The 18,007-nt window shown below is 40.5% G+C and overlaps 1 protein-coding gene across 2 annotated transcripts in view; it reads right to left on the minus strand.

The window, feature by feature from the left end:
- Nucleotides 1-18,007, minus strand: part of rbms3 (RNA binding motif, single stranded interacting protein) — a 468,933-nt gene that overhangs the window by 352,241 nt on the left and 98,685 nt on the right. For both annotated transcript variants that reach the window (XM_041809940.1, XM_041809941.1), the window contains exon 3: nt 17,380-17,601. In XM_041809940.1, the coding sequence (XP_041665874.1) occupies nt 17,380-17,601 (222 nt within the window). The remainder of the gene's footprint in view (nt 1-17,379; nt 17,602-18,007) is intronic.

Consider the following 18,007-nt stretch of genomic DNA (forward strand, 5'->3'; position numbering starts at 1 on the left):
AACATCTTAACAGGCCAAGTTCCATGTTAACATAGGAACCCTACTTTGATATCACCTTCACAATTCTTGCATCCATTGAATTTGTGAGTTTTTGGAGAGTTTCTGCTTGAATTTCTTTGCAAGATGTCAGAATATCCTCCCAGAGCTGCTGTTTTGATGTGAACTGCCTCCCACCCTCATAGATCTTTAGCTTGAGGATGCTCCAAAGGTTCTCAATAGGGTTGAGGTCAGGGGAGGATGGGGCCACACCATGAGTGTCTCCTTTTATGCCCATAGCAGCCAATGACACAGAGGTATTCTTTGCAGCATGAGATGGTGCATTGTCATGCATGAAGATCATTTTGCTGTGGAAGGCACGGGGGTTTGTTTTTGTACCATGGAAGATTTTGGTCTATAACTATATATATTTAGCAAACGTCATTTTCACACCTTCAGGGACCCTAAAGGGGCCTACCAGCTCTCTTCCCATGATTCTGGCCCAAAACATGACTCTGCCACCTCCTTGCTGATGTTGCAGCCTTGTTGGGACATGGTGGTCTTTCACTAACCGTCCACTACTCCTCCATCTGGACCATCCAGGGCTGCACAGCACTCATCAGTCAACAAGACAGTTTGAAAATGAGTCTTCATGTATTTCTGGGCCCACTGCAACCGTTTCTGCTTGTGAGCACTGGTTAGGGGTGGCTGAATAGTAGGTTTATACACAACTGTAAGCCTCTGGAGGATCCTACACCTTGAGGTTCACGGGACTCCAGAGGCACCAGCAGCATCAAACACCTGTTTACTGCTTTGTAATGACAATTTAGCAGCTGCTCTTGATTTAATCAATTATTCTGTCAGAAACCTTCCTCATTATGCCTTTATCTGCACTAACCCGTCTGTGTTCTGAATCAGCCACAAATTTTCTTCACAGTACAATGGTCATGCTTCAGTTTTCATGAAATATTTAATGTTTTCTAACTTTACAGGGCTGTACAGTGCGATATACAGTGCTTAACAAATTTATTAGACCATCCTAACCAAAGTAAGGTTTATGCCAACAGCTGCCCTAAATTAACAGCATTGGGAATTACCAAAATCATTTTTTATGTTTCTGCAATGGTTAATACACCAATATGTAGAAGGTCTTTAACCCAAATGATATTTTTAATGCTAAAATATAATTTTATTGTTATCCATGAATTTTCATATTTACTGATTTACAAAAAAACTGAAAAAAATAGTAAAGCACATTATTATTTCTTGATTAATATGTCAAATTATTGTTATTTACTTGCATTCCTGAAAAGAAAAATTAGTTTTGGTGGTTGAATGTTATGCTTGATTAATTTCTGACTTTTCAAAGAAGCCCAGTGAGCTGGCTCAAATTTGGGTGAATTCAGTTTGAAATTCCTCATTCCTGTTCAAAATGGTAAAATGTGGAGAGCTCACCGAAAATGAAAGAGCCCGCATTAAAGCACTTCATGATCCTGGATGGTCTTTGAGACAAATATGACAGGTGGTCTAATAAATTTGTTAAGCACTGTATATGTCGCAAATGCTACAAGAAAATTGGTCTGTGCTAAGAGGTTTTCACTCCTCATCGCACAGGTGCTATGACAAAGTGAGAGAGGTGTGTGAATGCCAGACGCACAGATAAGACTTTCGGTTTTACTTGTTGCTCCAAAAACTTCACTCCACTTTGATTTCAGATTTGAATTTTATTTCTTATTTCTGGTATATTTTCGACTCAAGCGGAATTTTATTTCCTCTAATAATAGGTGATCCTGTGCGTCTGGAGCACGATTGGCCACGCTCCGCAATGGGGAGAGAGCGGCCTACTGCTGCTCTTACAGACGGAGAAGGCTCAGAGCAGACACACTACAGGTGTCATTATGTTATGGAGGAGCGCTGCTATAATCCCAAGTTTTATTTTAAGGCACGTAGGCTAGACGATGTTAAAAACATGTATCTGCTAGCTTACTTCTCTGTTAGCCTCGTGCACGCTGCATAAACTTCGTGTTTATTGTTAGGGTAAAGACGCAATTTGGTGATAGATTTTTTTTTTTAATTACCATTGAACTCCTATAGTACTCATGTTATCGTGACACTGTTAGAGAGAAAGGGATTTATTCATTTAAATTAGCTCTATAAACATCAGATCCCAGTGTGATAGTACAATATGGACCAAACTCTAACAGCGCTTAATGTGTGTCTAATAATGTTTGAAATATTTTCCTATTACTCTGAGTATCAGTAAATATAGAAGGGGAAAAAAAGTTAACATACAGCCCTGCTTTACCAAGAGATTGGATTACTTGACGCTTCCTTTTTCTTTCCCGTATTGTTTAGAACCTGTGGAATGTCCTTCTTAACTCATTGAGTGCCAGCCCTTGTATAAAATGGAAAGTGCTTGTGCCAGCGTTTTTGGCCATTTTGAGTCATCTTTCAAGACCCACAGAATATTTTGTACTATAACTCTGAAAACACCAAATAGCTCAAATGAAAGAAGACGTATGGGGGAGACCTTTTAGCTTAGATTACCTCCGTAACGATCGATCTGCTCTTTGGCCCTAGGGTCTCCACCTCTGATCTCTATGGCTTTGATCTACCGTCTCTTCTGTGTTCCAACTACGTGCCCCAAAATTGAGAGAGAGGGGCGTGAGAGCGCCCCCTGTGCCAGCCGCCACTTTGACGTATATGCGTCAATGGCACTCAAGCGTTGGCTTTTAAATGACGTATATATACGTCAATGGCACTCGATGAGTTAAGTAATTTTCCTTAATTGGGCTCACCTGGCAAACTAATTATAGCTAATTATCACAGGTGTCTGAGATTGATTTCAGTGATCCAAAGAGCCCTGAGACACAACACCATCCGATAATACCAATAATTTGGAACGTGGTGTATATTTTGACTTATGTCCCATCTGTTAAAATGGAGGAGGCTGTGTTTATGATTTACAACACAAGCTGTCTTAATACTTTGGCTTGATTCCCAGCCTGCTGTTGCTTCATCCATGTTACTATATAGTCTATCAGTCCCACAGATAGAAACCTGCCTGACACTGGTTCCTCCAAAGCCTGATTCATGTAATCAGATTCTTCCATAACCTCATTTGACCAATCATCATGCACCTGTCATACTTTAAATCTGTCATCCTCTCTTCCACAGACAGCCTGTCGTTTCAGTGTGAATGCAACAACCGTCCTCCACCCCAGCCACCTCCATTCAGTTCATCAGCATCTAATTAATGCTCACAGGTCTTCTGCTCATCTTATTCTGCATACCTTTGTCTCCTCCTCTAAGACACCTTATTTGTGTCCTGGTCCAGCTTCTCAGAAGTCTACTCCTCATTTGATCCGTTATAAACCCCTCCAGTAGTATCTAGACTACATAGGGGGGTATCCAGTTCCTGCCATCTGCTTCACTCCCCCCTTTAAGTACATGAAGCCATCACGTTAAACTTGTATAAGTCTTTCCTGATTTAACTAGTTTTGTAAAGCCAGAGGCACTTCCTTGTGAGAGCAACGCCACCAGAGTTACATAGTGCCAAAGGCAGGTTACTGGGGAACTCTGTGGAAATCGGTGCCATGGATACAATGATGGCTGCACACTCGATTCACCAACAGCATTTAAGTCGTTGCTGAAAAAACATGACAAAAATTAGGGCAGCACTCTAACTTGTTCTCATTATTACTATGAGCGTGGCAGCGTAAGAGCAACTGACTGCCATCATTTGTTGAAAGTCCTATTACTATTACATTGTTTTTGAAAGTACTCTTTTCAAGAGGATAAAGTAATTTATTGGTACTTTAATGATTACAACCTCTTTCACTCAAATCCCCAGAGAACATTAAATAAATAGGATGAATGTGGCTATGGTTAAAGGAGTTCTTCTTTAGCAGAAAACTACTGTATGCTCAACTAAGTAAGCTTTAAAAGAGGTTTTTGCTCTTTGACTCATTGTAACCTGATGCACATAATAAATGTTTCATATCACATGCTGTTTAACAAGATGACTCAAGCAGTGTGATCCTTCGATGAAATCATCCTGCTTGTGTATAATGGATAGTTATGAGTTGAGAAATTCCTGTAAGCCCCTCTGTATATAAATAATAAAATCTAACTGAGAAATTAATGTGTTAGGGTGGGTTCCTGTGTAGCCACGGGCCTCACACTTTGGTTGGAATAGTGGAGGCCTCATCATCTCTTCCTTTCCCATACAGTTCATGTTCAGCCATTGCTCATGCCCATATTGCATGATTGCGCTGAAGGACCAGTATAATCAGCCATAATGCTTTACAGATGTTATGCGTGTTTTTAAAAGCCAACACTACAGCCCCCAGGCAGCCATATATGAAAACCCATCTGTGCACGGATGTCAATGTGTGTGATTGTGCGAGTGTGTGGCTGAGCATAAGATGAGAGTGAAACACAGTGAATTAAGGTCACATCCACAGCTCAGGAAGTGTGATTTATGTTCCCCTGCTTCACCCTGTCGTTGACTAATCACCTAAAGCAAAAGTAACAGGTGCAAAGTGATTTGCCGAAGAGCGATTTCACAGATGAGACGCCAGGAATTTGCCATCAAACATGGCCGAGCGATGGCAAAAAGCCCGCAATGACATGTAAATATGACAGTGTACATGATCTGAACAATCTCGACACCCATTTAAATCCCTCTAAGATCTGCCAGCACCCTTCCTAATCCAGCATCTAACATCTCCGATGGTGCCCAACGTCTAATATCAACCACAAAACCGCTGCTAAATGAAGACTGGTGGCATACCGCGGCCTGGAATTTGCATGGACCGCCCGCTCTTGTGAAATAGGAAATGAAACATGCAAAGGCTTGGAAACTCAGTCGGATTCTGGATATTCTTGTGGTCTGGCACTTGGTATCATATGGCTTTGAGTCTTTTATTTCTAATGGTGGTGAACACAAAGTTCTGGTCACGACAGGAAATGCCTGCTAGGTGAAACATCCGCCCCAAAAAAGCAATCACTTAGAAGTGTCAGAAACACTGGGTTACCTCTGCTTTGGCAGGAAAATGCACTGTCATTATGACTAGGCAACTTTAGTTAAAATAAAGTCAACTGAGAAGAGTTAAAGACGAAATCCAGGCTTTAATGGCTGTTTTATTTGAAGTGCAGTTGAAGGGTCTGTGGAAAACTAGTCATTTATTTAGAAAAAAAAAAACAAAAAAAACACAGCAACAAATGTGGAAAATACACCAGCTACAAAAGGTGTGATGTACTGGGCTTATGCTGTTGATTTCAAAGCGTGAAAATACAAAAACAGTGTGAAACGTGTAATTTCCACTTCCCTCACAGGTTTTTTTAATCCAGATTTTACTCGCACTGCCAAAGAGGACAGGTGTCGCCCAAAAAAATGGGCAACATTTTAACAGGAGAGCAAGATGAAGACAAATGTGAAGGTTCTACGGTTAACAAATCCACATTATTTATATACAGTGTGCAAGCAATATAAGCTGACATGCATTGGAGTGTTCAGGTTTAATTTACAGTAGCAATGCCTTTCCCATGCAAAGATAATTATGGCTGTTTACATTGTGCTCCTAACAATTTACAGAATATACTGACTCAGAAAACACATTAGTGCTGGCAGGAGTTTTAATGGTTTGATGCATTTGTGTAAATAAACACAAATTGGCCATTATGGGATAATTCCCAAACAAAAATGGATGTATATATACTCCAGACTTGATGGTGTAGATGCTGTCAAACTGTGTATATGTGTGGGCTATGCTGTGTAGGTGGTGGCAGGAATGTCACAGGAAGTCATAGGAAGTAAATGCACATTGGTACACAGGCACACTCAGTCACTCAGCCTCAGTGTGCTTCACCGTTGAAGCAAATTAAGGAAGCCTTGGCAGCCTTTTAATGGTCTGTCACAGTCTAACAGGTTTAGAGCGCTTACAATGGACCCAGGCACTAAGCCCGACAGCTCGCGCTTAATTGTTCAGAACCCGTGAGTGTGTGTGTGGGTGGGCAAGTGTGTTAACTGTTAGGTCCATTTTGTGCCTGCAACTAGAGTCATTGATTCTCATTATGAGGGCAGATAAGATAGGCACTTCCTGTCTGTCAGTCTGAGTGTGACTGGTTCAATAAGCGAGCACTCAAGCTGCTAAGTTATGATGAATGTGGTGCCGATGTTTGCTTTGAAAGAAACACCGTTTAGCTGTGTCTGTTTTTCAAAGGTACAGTGCGTAATATTTTGTAGCATAAATTGGTACAAATGGTACACAACATGCATAAGTAGGGGGAAAAAAAGGGTTTTATCGCCTGATTTAAATAGTTTTATTTTACTTTACTTGAATAAGCCCTTAAAGGGACATTTAAGCTTTTTTTTGAGTTGAGTGGTACGGTACGTAGCAGTAGTAGTTCCATTAGCCTCCAGTGATTTCACTGAGCATTGCTCCTTTGTTGTACCGGCCAGGGAGCTAGGCTATACAGGCTAACAGATGGGTACAGTTTCTCCATGAACTTCAGCAAGTTTTTAGTAAAAATAGGCCACAAAAGAAAGTTGACTAAAACGTATGCACTAATGAAAACTCTTGAAGCATTTTATTTTATAGGTGGCATCCATCACAGTCACTGAGCTCTTCGGAATGACCCATTTTATATCACAAATATTCAAAAATGGAGTCTATGTGGCTGGGCGCTTGATTTTATACACCTGTGGCAATGGGTCTGACTGAAACACCTGAATTTAATAATTTAAACATATGAGCAATAAAAATGTCAAAACAACACTCATTTTTTATGTGAAAAGTAACTGATTGTGTTAAATGTGTACATTATATCTGGAAAAATCACATTATCCTGATCAAATGAAAGGTGAATTAGAACAGAGTTTGTGATGTTTGCTAATATTGTGTTACGAGATTGTACTGAGCTGAAACTGGAGATTTAAACCCCAGTTTTTCTGGCACAGTTATATTATAATCCATCCAGGTGTTAGATGTTAATTGGGGCTTTTTTCCAAAACAAAGCATCATGACTTTTCTTGAAATCTCAAATAAGCCATTCTCAGAAAGACACAGACATGCAGGGCACAAGGCCATAAGTAGATTAAGATATTGACTCAAGCAGCGGATAATAAACAAAACATCAAGTGTCTCATTTTTCAAGTGGGGCCTGAAGGAATCAACACAGCAAATCCTGCCGTTTGTTTTTGTCTCTGAAACCCAACACTCTATCAGCCAGCAAAATGGTCCACGGTGAATGAGTCTGTGGTGCCTGAAAATTCTTCCAAAATGGTCGGAGATTGTGAGCAGTGTGACCCAGAATATGTTTGACAATCTTCTTTTAATTAGGCCTTGAAGACACCACTGGTTCCAAGTACTGTCCCAAGAGCTAAATTAATTACTGAGACAAAGCCCATTCCAGCTCGTGGCGAAGATGAATCATCACAGTATTTGGGGAATGAGCATTGCTCTTCATTCAAGGGCTGATGAAAGAGACTAAGACTGTCGGATGTGAGCTAATAGACGTTGTCATGTACAGTACGCAAAGCCATCTGCTGCTTCTGAAATCAGAATGATTGCAATGATATTTTGGAAAAATAAAATAAAAATGGACCCAAACATGGATGATTTAAATCAGTTGGACAAATCAAAATTGCAATATTATTTTTAGAACCAGCAGAGGGCATTATTTACTCCTGGATTATTTTTGTGTCTGCAGAATTTTTTGCCTTTCTTCTGCAATGACCATCTAATTATCCAAATTACATGAGTCAGCAATAAGTATACCAGATATGTTGGAATAGGGCGGTATCCCAACACCTTTTCGTACCATGGCAACAAAATAAGAAGTCCAAGACAACCAATTTTGTGTAATTTATTGGTTTCAATTATCAAAAAAAGCAGGTAAACTCCTGCACACTGCCAAAATTGCATAAATACTTGTATTACAACTGTGTTGATCAAATGTCTGTGTAATTAAGACCGTATCAGTTTGTGAAACTAACAACTAACAAGTTGCAAGGGCTTTAGTTGGTCCTTATACCCACCTTTCCAAATGTTGCCAACATATTTATGCAATTAAAACTTTCTTTTCTTTAGGTTAAAATAAGACTGGAAATCCTCAGGCTTCTATGCTTTTCAATTCAGTTGATCATTAAAACAACAGAGAGTGCATATGTTTGAATACTGATAATAAACAGAATGGAAAATTTTGAAAAAAATCATTAAACAGAAATAAAACCAAGGTTTTTGTACAATTCTGACAATAAAAAACGGCCCAATAATGGTCGTCTAGGATCTCAACTTTTGCTGCCATTATAACAAATAGGTTTCAATATTATTATTTTTTTATAAGAATCATATCAAAGTTTACAATTATGGTATTGTGACAACCATTAGCTACTTCTTACTTTCTAAGTGAAAAAATGTGCTATGTACATCAGCTAAAAAATATAAAGATACGATTTTCAATCCAGCCCTACTGTTTGGTCTCTGCCAAGACTGCCGACTTTCTTTCACTTTAACCAAACTTTCTTCTTCCTCCTCTGAGTCTTTTCTTTCCTGGGTGGTCCACAGATAACTAAAGTCGACTCTGCTGCCTTGTTTAGGCCATCAGCCAGCAGACACGTCCTAACCCTGTGCCAGCGGGCAGACCATTCATTCAGCTAAATGACTGTGTCATCTGTCAGCCTGTATGAATGCCTGGTTGTGAGTTATGGCTAATTAAGCTAATCACAACACCAAAGATTGTGCCAGAGATCAGGACTCACAAAGACACAGAGGGAAAGGTAAGTTGTTGGGATGATGGTTTGTCTCATATACCCCTAAATTAGACATGAAACGCATTCAAATCTTTTATGTTTTTAATGATTCTGCTCATAAAAAAACAAAAAGATCCTAAATTAAAGTTAAATTCTTGGTTTGATTCCTAGAAAATGCAGCAGATCGGCACTTTGCATTCCAGATTCATTGCTAATTTGTCTCTTTCTTGTATATATTTTCTCTTGCAGTGCCCTTTCTGTCTCTTCACTGAGTTTTCAGGGACATTGTGAAACCAGAGATGTGCCGGGAATCCCTACTTAAAGGTTTGTATTGACTGAAAGATCGGCCAGCATGTGCCCTGCAAGTCTAATGAGGCAACAACTCCAGTTCACTCTGCTGACACCTCAGTATTAAAGCAACGGATTCATGGGGATATCCATGCCCCCTGATAAAAAGAGTGATAACCCACTCAGATGTTTTCATTAAGGCAGAAATGTGTCTTGTTATCTACGCCTGATAAGATTCGTCAGTCTGAAAGAAAACATATCAAAATGGTCAGCCAGCGAACAGTGCTGTGGTCAGTTCCCAGAAGTGGAGTATTTGTTATGTTCAAGAGAAAGTATGCTAGTTTTGTCTTCTGCAGCACATGTGTAGGTGTGTGAGTCTATCTGTATGTTATGAAGAGAGGAACTCAGCAGCGCTACATACACGCAATGCGGGCTTGCCCTTGAGTTCAGGATTCCTCCCCAGACTTACCACATATATCTTGTCACAAGTGAGGGGAAAAAAGGACTTTTATTCTCTGATACAAACAGTACCACAGACTCACTCCATTATAAGAGCAGTACATGGATGCTATTAGCTGAAACACACCACATAAGTAATGTAATTCTTATCCTGCACACAAAGTTTTTCAATAAGGCCGTTAAAGCAGGAACAATGCAGGATCACGCTACCCAAGCATGCAGAATAATGAAACACTATCACAAAAATTAGGGCTATCTGGACAGAGGCGCAGAGGATGATTGAAGCAGTGTCAGGAACATCTGGAAACGAGGCACTTTAGAGATAGTCTTGACAGAGGAGGCATACCTTCACAAATGAAACAGCTCAGGGTTCACACACAAAAATGTGTTTATAAGAGCAAATAAAGCTCACTAAGAACACATGCCCACGCCGGTTTGTGTTGTCACCAAGTGGAAACTTCTGCAGCTCAAACGTGAAGCCAAAGTGAAACTGGAAAAACTTCATGAAGCTGAGATGTCTAAAAGTCACCTGTCTAAAATAAACATGTTTAAGGTGGGGATGGGTAGGATCAGTCATTTTAAATGATCAAATGCTGCTACCTTTGCTAGTTAGTTGAACAAATTTAGCATGTTTTTTATCAGTGAAAGTCAACAATGCAACATAAAAGCTGTAATGCAGCCACACGCAACTAGCCAGAGCTGTGGCTGTGAGGGGTCAAATCTGGCCTGAGGCTCTTGACTGCATGTCTCTTTCTTCCCTGTTTCCGACTCTATCCACTGTCCTTCCTCTATCAAATAAAGGCATGAAAAGGCTTAAAAATAAATCTTAAAAAAAAAAAGTGCATTTGTAGCCCTCATGGAACTTTTCTACTGACCTTGAAACTTGGGCAAATTCCTGGGGCATTTAAAAACCAAATCCACACCAGTGACTCCACTATTGAACAGCTTTTCTATCTATTTTTGATTTTTTTTTCCACTAGCTTAGCATTAGCCTGTAGCTGCATTTCCATTACCCTTAGAAATGCTCAAAGTCTAAACAGCGCAACAAATAACTGGTAATGGAAACACCTGAGTGTTGAAAATCTCTCAAATATTACTAAAAAGTTTATACGCAATGGAAACACTTTCTCTGCATTTAAAAGTCATAGGACATGACGTACAGTGTCACGTGACCAGTCACTCTGAGACAACATGGCGCGATACGTGTGGAAAGAGGAGGAGACGGAGACTTGTTAACACCATACTCATACCCTTATACAAGGCTTTTGTCATCCATACGGACTTTGCCTCTAAACTATCATCTGTTGCCTTAGTCTTTTGTTCAAAATTGTAAAGGCAAGCGCTGTAGATGTAGTTGTAACCGTACCAACACGCAACAGGTTTTAAGCTTTCAGCTTCCTTGCAACCGAGTCTCACGAGACGAGATTTTACGAGAATTGCGAGGCTAATGTCCAAAACTCCCGACAGTGGAAACACATTTAAAGCCCAGTTGTACTTATTCGAACTTTAAGAAATATTGCTTTTATTTTGCGAAAATTGTAATGGAAACGCAGCTACAGTCTTGAGTACCCAAATTAGAAGTCACATGGGCTGTGTCAACCAGTGGCAGGCTGTCGTCACCTCAAACTTCACCAAATGAATGTTTTTGAATTTTTTGATGAGTTTTTTGTCACAGAATAATTTTTTTTTTTTCACTTCTTGGTCCCAAAAAGATGGAAGAACAAGTTTGTGCAGAAAAAAAAGTAATTATTGTTTACTGTGTCTAACACATAAAATCTTCGAGGTTTTTTTTTTTTTTTTTGGGGGGGGGGCGCTTTTCGTGCCTTTATTAGATAGAGGAGGACAATGGATAGACTCGGAAACAGGGATGAGAGTGGGGGAGAGACATGCAGCAAAGGGCCTCAGGCCGGATTCGAACCCGGACTGCCCGTGTACATGGTGCGTGCCCCCAACCACTTGACCACTGGTGCGCCCAAATCTTTGAGTATTAATTCCTGTATTTTTTCTTTTGTCTTTATAGTTTCATAACTTTAAAAATTAAAAAGGCATTACAGCAGCACACATATCCTTAAAGTCTAGGTTGTCCTGAAAAAAGGATGTTTAGCCCTTGACTGTGCACCACAGGGTTGATGTTTTACAAGCTTTTAAGACAATAAATCCAGGAAAGACAAAATGGTAAAAGAAATAGCTTAAGGCCTACAGGGTTAATTTAGTTATTGAATAACCAGGAGTATCACTAGTTTACAGCCAGGTACAAAATAATGGTCAGCTAATTAACTAGCCTACTTGTCAACTAATGAGTAAGCCACGTTAGACTATCTTTTTTCAACTCCATCCCAAATGTCACACCTGCTACATTCCTTGTGCAAACAGTTCATGGTAGTAACACACCTGAGGGGTTACAGTGGTAAGGTACCCTAAAATCGGGTGTGCATTTTATACTTAACCTTTTTGTTTCACCTAAAAAATGAGCCATTTATTTACAAGCAGTTGTTTGCTCATCAAAACACGCTGCACTACACAGCAATGCAGGTCAGGCTGAATGCTACTTTTTAGCAGCTTTTCTCCATCATTAGGGGGTAAGCATACATTTAAAGAAAATTGTGTTTTACTGTTATGACAGTATTCCAAGAGAAGTGTTAAATTGACAACTCTTTAATTAAAGACATCCAGCGGAGGTAGGCAGCACAACTTTTAGGATTTGGGTCATTATCATACCATAGATAGTACCATTAGCTAGCAAGATTAGGATAACAACATATGGCAGTAAAGGAGTTACAAAGCTATACAAAAACATGTTTTTGACTTAAATTTTCACAAGGGAAGACAAGTTAACAATTTCCCCTCTGAGGAACCCCATAAGAAGACTTCACCTTATATGCTTGGGCAGTTTATATTCCAGATTTTAAAGACTAAATTAAAGCTATTTGTAGTCAGGTTGAGATGCAATGCAGCAGCCAAACTGCTAGCGAATCATCACCATCATGAGGATGGCAATCCATGCCAAAATACTGGTCTGGTGTTCAAAGAGTGCATCACAAGCGGAGTTGGACTGATTTGGGGGATTTTGTGGAATGTACTTCCCCGTTTCAAAACTTAATTGAAAAAGACGAGTGAGGGATAGGGAGAAAAAGAATTAAAGCCAGAAGTTTCTTATCAAATATCCCAAGAGCAACACTCCAGAGCAGGGGGGAAATTCAGTTTACAATGTCTACACTTCACCTTACATTGTATGTCCAGCATTATTGCTTTCACACATAAATGGGTTCTGTCACACCAATTAGTGGAAAGCACCTCAACTGAATGCTTCCCTTTCTTTACCATTGTGCTTTAGATCAATTCTCCATAGACGAGAAAATCCATAAAATGAGGCTTAGGCGGGAGGAGTGTTTGCAGCCCGTGTGGCTTTAAGTAAGGAATCCTGTAACACTGTGTGCAATCATTAGCTTGTCAGGCTTTATCACAGGAAAGTACCTAAAGCCGGGTACACTCACTACAGCGCTTATCAAAACTGTTTGGTTAACAGTGCCCAGAAGGAGGGGGAGAGTTTTCATCGTCTTTGTCTTCATTAATGTGTAATGGGAGTGAATTAGTATGCTGGTTGTTAGCACAGGTAAAGCTGATAGGAATGTCATTTGTTATAGGATTTTAGTTCAAAATCAAACTAGTCTAGAATTTTTCTGAAGAAAGGTGTTACCTGTGAACCTAATCCAGGCTGCAATTACTTTCCAACAAAAACATATTTGGGAGCGGAAATCCATTGTATATGAAAGTATTTTGTGGGAGAAAGCATTGCATATTCAGGAAACAATGCAATCCCTTTGACTCTTTTTCCAGTCACATCTCCTGACTTCTACATGACTTTCTCTGCAGCTTTCTGTCATACTATCTCCTCCCCCCCTAAGGGATCTTCATCCCACCATATTAAGAGTGGAAATGTATCCGCTTCCATTGTAATTACAAACCCACTGGAGGCAAAGCTTCTTGATCTCCGCTGGATCCTTGCTTGCTTTTCTTTTTTCCCTTTATTTACTCACCTCTCTGAGGCGAGAGGACAGACACATGCTGAGCTATCGGTTCTGTTTTTCTTCCCCTTCTGCTTGGGCTTTCTTTGCATCTAATCTGCCTGAAATTACAATAGCATTTAGGGGAGGCAATAAAAGAAGTATTGTATAGTGGGAGGGTGTTTGAGAGAAAGGGGGGGTTGCATTAGTTTGTGGAATGTGGGGTTCTCTCTTATGTATACCATATGAAATGCTGTAAAGTACTGGAACCAAGCCTTTGTTTGCTGCCAGTGTCAGGATTAGCCATCTCTAGGCACTGTGTATGGCCAAAACATGGGCTTCTAACAGCCCAATCTGAAGGCTCTATAGTGGGGAAGAAATTGCTTTCTGCAGGAACGAAATGAAACAGCTAAAAAGGAAAACAACAGTCCCTGCTGTCCCATGAAAACAGGCCAGTTAAAGCCAGCAGATCCTGCTGAGGTTTGAAGGCAGAGGGTCAAGATGAGTGCAAGCGTTTAATGACCCCTTAGTGATCTGTAACCAGGACCGGTAAGGCAGGTACAACGTGAGAGAGGTGTGGTCAACAAACTTTCCACAATAACAACAACAAACAGGAACATAAAGCAGAGGAAGAAATAACAAGGTGGAGGTGTGTCTGTGATGAATTCCACATTGTGTCCAGTGTGTGTTGTTTGTTTTAAGTCCATTCAGGATTTTTTGAACACAATCAAACCTTTGTTTTTTGCCTTTGTAATACATCCAATTGAGGTTTTCCTGGAATATCTCAGACCAGAAGACCAGGAGTATTGCAAACAGGTTTGTAAAGAACACACTGATAAAATACTTTCTGCATTAAATGGGGGGCAGTGTGAAGTAGCATATTCAGATTTGTATTTTACTTCATTTCTTTATAACGCAGTCCAATTTTAATGATGCTGACCACTACTATTAACAAGTTGACCATTAAAGAGCAACTTTTAGGCTAAAGACCCTTTTGAATCAACTTTCAGACAACCAGTGAATGGAGACCCAATGATTTTGACTGTTTGACGTTCATAAGCATGGATCTAATCACCCAGTAGGAAAAATAACAACAAATCACTCATTTGTTCCCCCTTTCCGCCTCTGTTACGACCTCACAGCTATAACGGGTTCACCCCATCATGCCATGTCTTGGTGTTGCAGATTGCATGCACGGCGTAATGGTGATCTTTGTATTCCACCTTTGTATGGCTTCTTATGCAAGTGCAAATACACAGTTGGTACCAAGGGGAGTGTCACAAAACGTCACATCTGAGTTGTGCAAGAGGAAAGCAGACAGTTTACCTGAACAGACGAGCTACTGTGTGGCCTTATGTGTTACATTTTAACTAAAAATGAACATATTTCATATTTTAGTTTTATCAAACTGAAGCACAGAGTCAAGTACAAGCAGACTGTGGATACAGAACATCCAACGGAAGGTTGGGATCCAATATCCATTAAGTTTACCTTATCCACACAGTATGAGATTGTTTCAGGGGTACCTTGAAAGTAGGGTTATTCAAATTATTCTAAGTTTAATTCATCATATCAACAGAGAGTATCATATTGTATTCACCTGACCATTAGGCCAACAGGGACTGTATCGACATTGTATTCAAGTACATGTAAGACACTGAACTCAAAATAAGCCCCCCCCCCCCCGTTTGCAGCTATAACAGCTTCCACTTTTCTTCGAAGGCTTTCCACTAGATTTTGGAGAATCTTTGGTGGGAGAATTTTGTGCCCATTCATTCTGTAGAGGTCAAGCACTGATGCTGGACAAGAAGGCCTGGTTTTCCATCTCCGTTCCATTTAATCCCAAAGGTGCTCGATGGGGTTGAGTCAGCTCTCTATGAGTCCTGTTCTTCCACACCAAACTCATCAAACCACATCTTTATAGTCCTTGCTTTATACACTGGGGTACAATCATATTGGAACAGAAAGGGTTCTTCCCCAAACTGTTGCCACGAAGTTAGAAGCAAAGCATTGTCAAAAATGTCTTGATATGTGGATGCATTAAGAGTGCCCTTCACTGGAGATAAGGGACCTAGCCAAACCCTGGAAAACAGCCCCTTGTCATTATCCCTCCTCCAACAAATTTCCCAGTTGGCCCAATGCAGTCAGGAGGGTAACATTCCAGCATCTGCCAAACCCAGACTCACCCATATGACTGCCTCCACGTTTACACTGCTCCACAGTCCAGTGTTGGTGTGTTTTACACCACTGCATCTGATGCTTGGCATTGGACTCGGTGATGCGAGGCTTGCACGCAGCTGCTCAGCCATGGAAACCTATTCCATGAAGCTCCTGCTATACAGTGTTTTTTTTTTTTTTTTTGGGGGCTTAAATTAATGCCAGTGGTAGTTCAGAACTCTAGCTATGGAATGAGCACTTCCTGACTTTTACGCACCATGTGCCTTAGCATTCATTGACCCCCTGGTGTTTTCCACTTCATGGCTGAGTTGCTGTTGTTCCTGAATGCTTCCACTTTAATGTAGGAATGACATTTTGGGCTAGATTTCGATCTTTCATCCAGTCTTTTATAACATATGAACAACAATCTGACTGTATCCTGCTAAGTTTAGTATATTCCTTTGTCAAATAATAAAAGACTTTACAGCTTGTTAGAATTAGCACTGGAGTTTAAAATCTATGTGTTTGTATTGTTGAAGGCTAATGCTTTCTACTCTATACTACAGCTAATATACTTGAGGGAGAAAATAGCAACATATAACTTAAGAATCATGACTTCTCGTCAAGGAAGGATAAAAATTATTCCTTGTCTGCCCAACTCACTGAAAACAAACTATCCTAATGAGGTCAAATGAATTAGACAATTCTGTGCCCTGTTTTTGGATGTTAATGGTGAGGACTTCTCTTCCCCGGGGGTGTGGCAGTAAAAGGATGAAAGGATCTTAATGTTCCCCCTCAAAAAAGCATGTGACAGAGATGGACCACAACTAAACCCACAGCATTCGCATTATGTCTGTCTTGTGAAACGCTCTGTGGTGTTGCTTCCTGTTTGTGCATGCCACCAGTAAAAAACTTCAAGTGGAAGATAAAGTGGTGAATTTGTGTAAGAAGTGAAAAAAAGATGCACATTCAAAGATAACCTCCTACCTGCTAACTAAAAACTGCTCAAATGTGTACCTTGATATCGCAGGAATGACATAAAAGGAATGCTGTGTGCAACCAGGAGCCAGCCTACCTACAGTGATGATTATCATATCTAAATCCAATCCAATTTCTTCACTCATTGCATGCAAGCGCTTCAGGGGAGTCTCAACATGTTAGCAAATGAGGCAGCTGGGAATTTGAGTGCTGCGTATGTGCTATGAGAGCATATCAGCATGCCGTAATGGAAAATGAGAGAATGGGGGAGAGATTTGGTGTGAAGCCTTGTAAATATATTTATTAGAGGAAGAAATAAAGTAAAAAGCTGCCAAAATCTTTGTTTCCAGCTCTGTGACTGTGACAGGAACATGACGGTAATAAAAAAAAAAATCCTCAAATTGGCTCACGCCTGAGTTCCAGTCACACCCTCAACGTTACATTAGAAAACCAGATCGCACCAATAAAGTCAAATCAAACGGATTGCAGAGCAGCAATTAATTCTAAGGATAATGACGAGGGAAGACTTCCAAAAGCGTCTCTACCTCAATTAGTCTCTCAATGCACTGTCGATGCAGGAGATGGATGAAAGAAAAACAAATTAAGTTGCAGAGAAGAGAGAGAGTAAAAGGAAGAGGAGGGAGGAAGTGATATGCAGTGTATGATGAGGGCTTGAGAGCGTGAAAAATATAGAATATGCTGCATCCTTTACAAAAGACACTAATGGACACTAAAGAAGAGGAAATAATTTGTACTCACAGCTGGATGAGCCGTGCAGTAGGCGTAGCTCGTGTGCGTGGACTGTGGGTGATGATGTGGGTGCTGATGATGGTGGGAAAGATAATGCTGCAGACTTGAACGGGTGAAAGAGGAGCTGTTTCTTGCCCCTTGACCCCCGCTGCCACCAGTTGTCCAATTGGAGCCAGCATTTGAATTCATGGTGGCCGTTTTACTGTAGTAACCTCTCACTGTTGCACTGGGCTGATATGGAAAAAGCAGAGCATAGGGGAGAAGAAAGAAAAAAGGTTAGAGCTTGACAAATGTTTCTGTCAGGAATATCACTAGCATAACCATGATCAGGCTAAAAATCTGCAGCAGGCAAGCACTGACAACTGGCTGCCCGCTCAGCGACCTGTGTCGAAAGAGAAAGCAGAACGTTCTGTCGATCTGATATCTCCATACCAGAGCATCAAGATCGTTCTCACACTTTCCTTTCACCCCAACTCACTTTCCCCCTCCCACTCTTTTCATGTACTTTGTACACCAGATGTTGTGAAACCCCACAGTCACAGTCGAGATGCGTTCAGGATGGGGAAAGCGCCGATTGGTTTGATAAGAAGCTCGGATTACAGGCTGGCGATGGTTCTTCCCAGTGTGGCATTATGTA

The sequence above is a fragment of the Cheilinus undulatus genome, linkage group 16 (assembly GCF_018320785.1).
Source record: "Cheilinus undulatus linkage group 16, ASM1832078v1, whole genome shotgun sequence".
Lineage (NCBI taxonomy): Eukaryota > Metazoa > Chordata > Actinopteri > Labriformes > Labridae > Cheilinus > Cheilinus undulatus.